Source organism: Tinamus guttatus, unplaced genomic scaffold, assembly GCF_059628265.1.
Source record: "Tinamus guttatus ecotype Peru unplaced genomic scaffold, ASM5962826v1 Tinamus_guttatus_pri_ptg000246l, whole genome shotgun sequence".
Lineage (NCBI taxonomy): Eukaryota > Metazoa > Chordata > Aves > Tinamiformes > Tinamidae > Tinamus > Tinamus guttatus.
Window position 1 is genome coordinate 9,167,841 of NW_028288780.1, and position 6,000 is coordinate 9,173,840.

Here is a 6,000-nt window from a genome sequence, read left to right on the forward strand (position 1 = left end):
GCTGCAGTGAGAATGTAGGTCATATTTTCTCATTTTTAAGCATAAAAGAGGAGTTCCGCTTCCAGAGAGTGGAGGGTGGGGGAAGGAAGGAGGGTGTTTGAGTGCCAGGTGACAATGTCCATCACACTGCGCCGTGATGAAGCTAGGCAGATAAAAATAGACAGAGTGACCTCATGGCTTTAGGCAGCAATGCCTATGAGACAAAAGAGAGGCTTTAAAAGGCTCGTGGAGCTGATAGCAAAGGGCCTGGCCACTCCAGAGTTTTGGTTCTGCTCCAGAGGGAGCTGCTCGCTTTTCTCCCATTGCCTCTCTCTGTTTATGGGGAGCTGTGACTTAAACGGGCTGTGTGACATGCCCAGCTCTCCAGGCCTGGACTCTCCCTTCTCAAGCTTGGATCAGCCCTATGCAGGTACCTGCCTTCCTCTCCTTTCCTTCTTTTCCTCATTTTCTCTTTTCCTTTCTCTCCTTTCTCTGATTTCTCTATTTTCTTTTTCTGTTCTCTTTTCTTATATTTTCCCCTTTTCCCATCATCACATCTGCCCTTTCCTTTCCTTTCCTTTCCTTTCCTTTCCTTTCCTTTCCTTTCCTTTCCTTTCCTTTCCTTTCCTTTCCTTTCCTTTCCTTTCCTTTCCTTTCCTTTCCTTTCCTTTCCTTTCCTTTCCTTTCCTTTCCTTTCTTTTCCTTTTACTTTTCTTCTTGCTCTTTTGTTCTCTTTCGTATTTGCGTTCTCATGATCATTTCTTTCTGGTGGAAGATGGGGACAATTAGTTATGTGCTTTAGCCTCCGATGTGAGAAGGAAGGGAGGAAGTGGAGAACAGGGAGGCAAGCCCCGGGCCCAGGCGGGCTGAGGACCAGCACACTTTAAAGCAGTGCGGGCAGAAGGGGCTGCAGACACTTACTCTGGAAGCAGGAGTTCCTTAGCTGCTGGCTGATCACGAGTTACTCATGCCCAAAGTTCACCTACTTTGGGCTTGATTTAGATTCTGTAGTGATAGATCTTTTCTTTGAAAATTTGGGAGCAGAATACAAGCTGGGTAAAGGTCTTCTAAGCTGGAAGGTATGGTGGCTGGATGCAGGTAGCAAGAGCGAAAGCTGTGCTGTGGCCTGCCCTGCGAGCACCTCTGCGCACACGCGCAGCAGCACATTCCTAGGCAGAGCGGGCAAACCCTCAGGGACTGCAGCTCACTGCCCTCCGGACAGCAGAGCTGGAGGACAGGCCCATGACTGTGCAGGGACAGCACTGAGTGTCACCGAAGGCCTGAGCAAGGCTGAGCTATTCAGTGAGGAGAACTTTGCAGAGCCTCAGCTCAGTAAGTTCCAAGACAAAACTGAGCCCTTTCTTCTTCTGATTTTGTTCCATTTCAAATTTTCTGGGTGGAAAGGGGAGGGAAGGCCTGAGTGAGGTGATCTCAAATCGCCGAGTTCCCCTTGGTGAAATCCCAAGGCAGCAACATATGCCATGGGATGGCTGCAAACCTGGAGAAGAGTCTTTCCTTTCACAGCTTTAAGCTTCCCGCAAGGATGATTGTTCTGCAAATCAGTATTCTATTTTCAGCACAAGGTGAGCTGCTTCTGCGGTGGTTACGCTGGTGCAGGGGGACACAAGGACACCTGCCACAGTTGTACAGCCTTGCCAGGTTTCGGGGGACATCTGAAGCTCTCGGGGAAACCAATATCCTTCCTAGTAAAGCTCTCTGGTCCCTGATATCCCCCGCTGCTGGTCACTTTGCCACATCAGCTGTTCCCTGTTGAATTAATGCTCTGTGATAAAATGGTCCAAAGATAGATCATGAGAGGACTGAACAGCTTCCATTCTCTCCTGAACTAACACCATCCCCCAGCACTGCCTGCAGCTTCCTGTCCTATCCTGACTTCACCAGGGCATAATATTGTCCCTCATTCTGGAAAATGTCAGGGACAGGATGTCACACAGATTTTTAAACAAATGAATGGACATCTCTTCAACGATGCTGGGAAATAGGCGATTGGAATAAAGCAAAGGATGAAGCAAAAGGAATCAGAGATCAGGCTGGGCTAGCTTTGTTCTTTCTCATCCGTGTTGGTGTTGGTTTCTGTCACCTGAGCACTGACTCCAGCTGTGGCCATGCTGCCGCTTTGGACAACTCCGTTTGGCTTCACCGTTGGTGCCCGCTGGGCTGCTGTTTGCCCTGTGCCGAGGTCGAGAACACTGCGTTCCTCCCGGGGGCTTTAGTGCCCGCCGGGCTGGCAGAGCAGGTGGAAAATGATTCTCCTGCACTTTCATGTCAGTGTCCTAACAGGTGCTGGCTTTTCCAGGCACTGTGTAAGTGCATTCCTCCTGGCCTAGGTCAGTGGTGGAGGCCTGGGATTCCTGCTCGGGAGCACACGCTCTTCCCCGGTGGGCACCACGCACGGGCCGGGCGCCGCAGCAGGGATGGCAACGCGCCTCCCGCTGCTGCGAGGCCGCCGCGCCGCGTCCCGAGGGCACGGAGCAGCTCCGCGCATCCCCGCGCTGGCAGCTGCCACTGCAGGATGTCACCCAAGGGGCACCGCTCCTGCGGCCCAGCGCACGCGGCTTCCTCCCAGGCTCCTGCACTTCTCCTGGGAATCCTCCATGCGGTATGAGGAACATCTGCAGAAGGCAACATTCCAGTTTCAGAGTGATAAGGGGTCAAATTCCCAGGAGTCAGGGTTTGCACTGCAAAAGCACCATGACATACGGCCTGAGGCACTTGGCTACCTTTTACAGAGACAGAGATCCCAGGTCCGATGGGAAATCAAAGACCCCCTTTGGAGTTAGGGAGCTCCCTCCCTGCACTGCATGGATTTCTGTCGTGCTTGCAGTCAAAGAGAAAACCGTACCTGGGTTTGACTCAGCAGTTCCTAAAGCCACTACCAGCAAGGGCACGAAGGACAGGGAGGACAGGGGGTAGTGGCTGTCTCCTCACATGAGCATTAGGAAACTTAGAGCAGATCACTGCCCATCTTTGCCAGCCCAGCCTATTGCTGAGCCCTGAGCTCGTCTCTTCTGGTTTCTTGCAGAGCTCCACCGCCACGAGAGCACCCAGGAGAAGAATGTGAAGGAAGCCAAAACCAAGTGCAGAACCATTGCATCACTGCTGACGGATGCTCCAAACCCGCACTCCAAGGGGGTGCTCATGTTCAAGAAGCGCAGGCAGAGAGCTAAGAAGTACACGCTGGTCAGCTTCGGCAGCGTCGACGAAGACCGCTGCGACGACGAGGAAGACGGAGTTTTTCCAACTAGTGAGTCTGAGTTTGATGAGGAAGGTTTCTCTGACGCCCGAAGCTTAACTAATCACTCAGACTGGGACAACCCCTACCTGGACATTGAAAAGTCCAGATCAGACTCTGAGCAGAAGGAAGAGAAGCAGAAGGGCTTGAGCGAGGCCTCAGGTAAAGGAGCCAGATTATTTGAGCAGCAGAGGGAGCGGGCTGGGAAGTACACGGTGGAGCAGGTGCCTGCGCAGAGCAGCCCCTCGGGCCAGGGCATGGTGAACGGGGACGTGCCCCAGGCACACAGGGACAGCGCGGCCCTTGGCGCGCGCCCGGGAGTGGGGCACGTGCCGAGCAAGCAGCCAGCCCCGCTCCCCACTCCCGGCAGCCTACCTGCCCTCAGCCCCACCGCCCCTGTGCCGCCGCCGGGCACCCCCGAGCCCTTCTCGGCGAGCATGTTCAACAGGTCTGCGCGGCCCTTCACGCCCAGTGGCTCTGGCCAGCGCCCCGTAACGTCCTCGGTTACCTTCAAGCCATCTGCACCCAAAAAACCCAGCGAAAGCCAGGGCGGGCCGAGTGCAGCGGTTCCCTTCGCACCGCCAGGAGCCCCTGGCAGCACGGTGGCTCTGGCGCCGCGGGGCGCAGTGAGCTCCTCCACGTCCCTGTATATTCCTGCGCCGGGGCGCACAGCCCCGCAGCTGGACGGGCAGCCGGGAGCGGGAGGCAGTGCCCCAGAGACCAGGCCTCCTGCCAGCACTGCCCGGACATCCACGGCCTCCATATTTCTGTCTGCTCCCTCGAAGCCAGGAGGAGAGGCAGCCTCTGCAGCGCCCCAAGCACGAGTGCCCGGAATGGCTTCCTCTTCTCTGTACATTAGCCCAGCTCCATCCCAGCCCGTGGCGAGCAGCTCCCCCCTTGCTGTGCAGCCATGTCCTGGCACGTCGCCGGCAGCACCACGGCCCCCTTCGGAGCCGCTCACATCGAGGGAGCAGAGGATTGCCGTGCCGGCTCCCCGCACAGGCATCCTGCAGGAGGCTCGCCGGCGTGGCAACAAGAAGCCCATGTTCAGCCGCATCGAGGAGAAGAAGAAGAATTCACCCAACCCCGAACTCCTGTCGCTGGTGCAGAACCTAGATGAGAAGCCCAAAGGAGACCACCCCGGGGCAGGCTTTGAGTCGGGGCCTGAGGAGGATTTTCTGAGCCTGGGCGCCGAGGCCTGCAACTTCATGCAGTCCTCTGGCCGCAAGTTCAAGACGCCGCCCCCGGTGGCTCCGAAGCCACAGCAGCAGGAGGCCGGACTGGTAAACGGCGCCCACGACATGCCGCAGCTCAAAGGCAAGGGCGCAGAGCTCTTCGCCAAACGCCAGAGTCGCATGGACAAATACGTGGTGGAGACAACCCCAAAGCCTGACTCCAAGCCCAGGACCCCCTCTCCTTCCCCTTCTCTGCCCTCATCCTGGAAATATTCCCCCAACATCCGAGCTCCCCCTCCAATAGCTTACAACCCGATGCACTCCCCTTTCTACCCGCTGGCAGCCAGCAAGTCGCAGGCTAACAAGGCAGAGAGCAAAGTGAAAAAGGCACCGAGCCAGAAATCGGGGCTCAAGGTCATTGATTTCATGCGCCACCAGCCCTACCAGCTGAATTCAGCCATGTTCTGCTTCGGAGAACCCCCAAGCCCCGGGGCTGCAGAGGCTGCCGTGCAGGCGGGCCCGCAGGCCCGCGCGCCCTACAGCGCGGCCACGCAGCAACCCGTGAAAACAGCCAAGACGCAGGAGATCCGGCGGTTCTCCACGCCAGCGCCCATGCCATCCTCGAGCAGCCTGGCACCCACCGTGCTGATGCCCCGCTCGGCCACCACGCTGGACGAGCCGCTGTGGAGGACGGAAATGGCCTCCTCGGCACCCGCCACACCGGCTCCCTTCCCTGCGGAGCTCGGCCAGTCACCCAAGCCCTATGAGAGCTCCCCGGAGCTCGGGCCTCTGGGCCGAGGCCCTTCCCCAAGCCCAGCCGCTCGGTTCCAGGTGGCCAGGCCCAAGTTCTCGGCAGCCAGAACAGGGATGCAGGCCAACGTGTGGAGGCCGAGCTTTGGGCACCACTGAGGCACCTGCTGCTCCCGCCTTGTCCATGGCCCCGTAGAGATAGTGCTCGTTTTGTCTTTCATGCTCAGAACATTGGGGTGAGTGACACAAAATGAAGAAAAGAGAAAAAATAATACTCCCCTTCTGCACCACCCTCTCCCGCAGCCTCTCCTTGGTCTTGGATGGGCAGCTTCATGGCAGGGCTTAGTGGCTGTGGCTGGAGCAGGAGGGAGGACGCGGGGGCAGCCTGGGCACTCGCGCAGCTGCAGTCCCGCCTGCGGAGCGGGGAACAGCAGGGGTGTCGCAAAGCACGTGTAGGTGGCAGGGCTCTTCCTCGCTGGGTTTCGGCAGAGAGTATCGCGCTGATCCTTTCAGGGCTCCTCTGCCATGGAGCCTTGCAGGACAGGAGCCTCACAGGAGGGAAGGAGCAAAGACAGGACCTCAAAAGTTCTGGCTTCCTCATTGCAGCGTTTTTGCTGAGCCTGCCAGTCTATATTCATGCAAACACAAATGCGTGCAAATACAGATCACGGTCAGCAAAGGGCCAGCAGGCAGGAGGCTCTGCCTTGGACCTTTCTCCCCAGACCATCCTTGGGAGAGGCAGGCGAGCAGCATGGAGGGGGGCTTGCACATTCACACGGGACAGTGTCCCCTGCCGAGGAGGAGGAGGGCGTGTGTGGCCATCCCTCTGGGCACCCCCAGGGA

The 6,000-nt window shown here is 57.6% G+C and overlaps 1 protein-coding gene across 1 annotated transcript in view; it reads left to right on the top strand.

The window, feature by feature from the left end:
- SYNPO2L (synaptopodin 2 like) overlaps window positions 1–5,417 on the top strand; it is a 28,472-nt gene extending 23,055 nt beyond the window's left edge. The window contains exon 4 of the mRNA XM_088526425.1: window positions 3,023–5,417. Within this exon, the coding sequence (XP_088382551.1) occupies window positions 3,023–5,316 (2,294 nt within the window). The 3' untranslated portion in view covers window positions 5,317–5,417. The remainder of the gene's footprint in view (window positions 1–3,022) is intronic.
- Window positions 5,418–6,000: the final 583 nt, after the last annotated feature.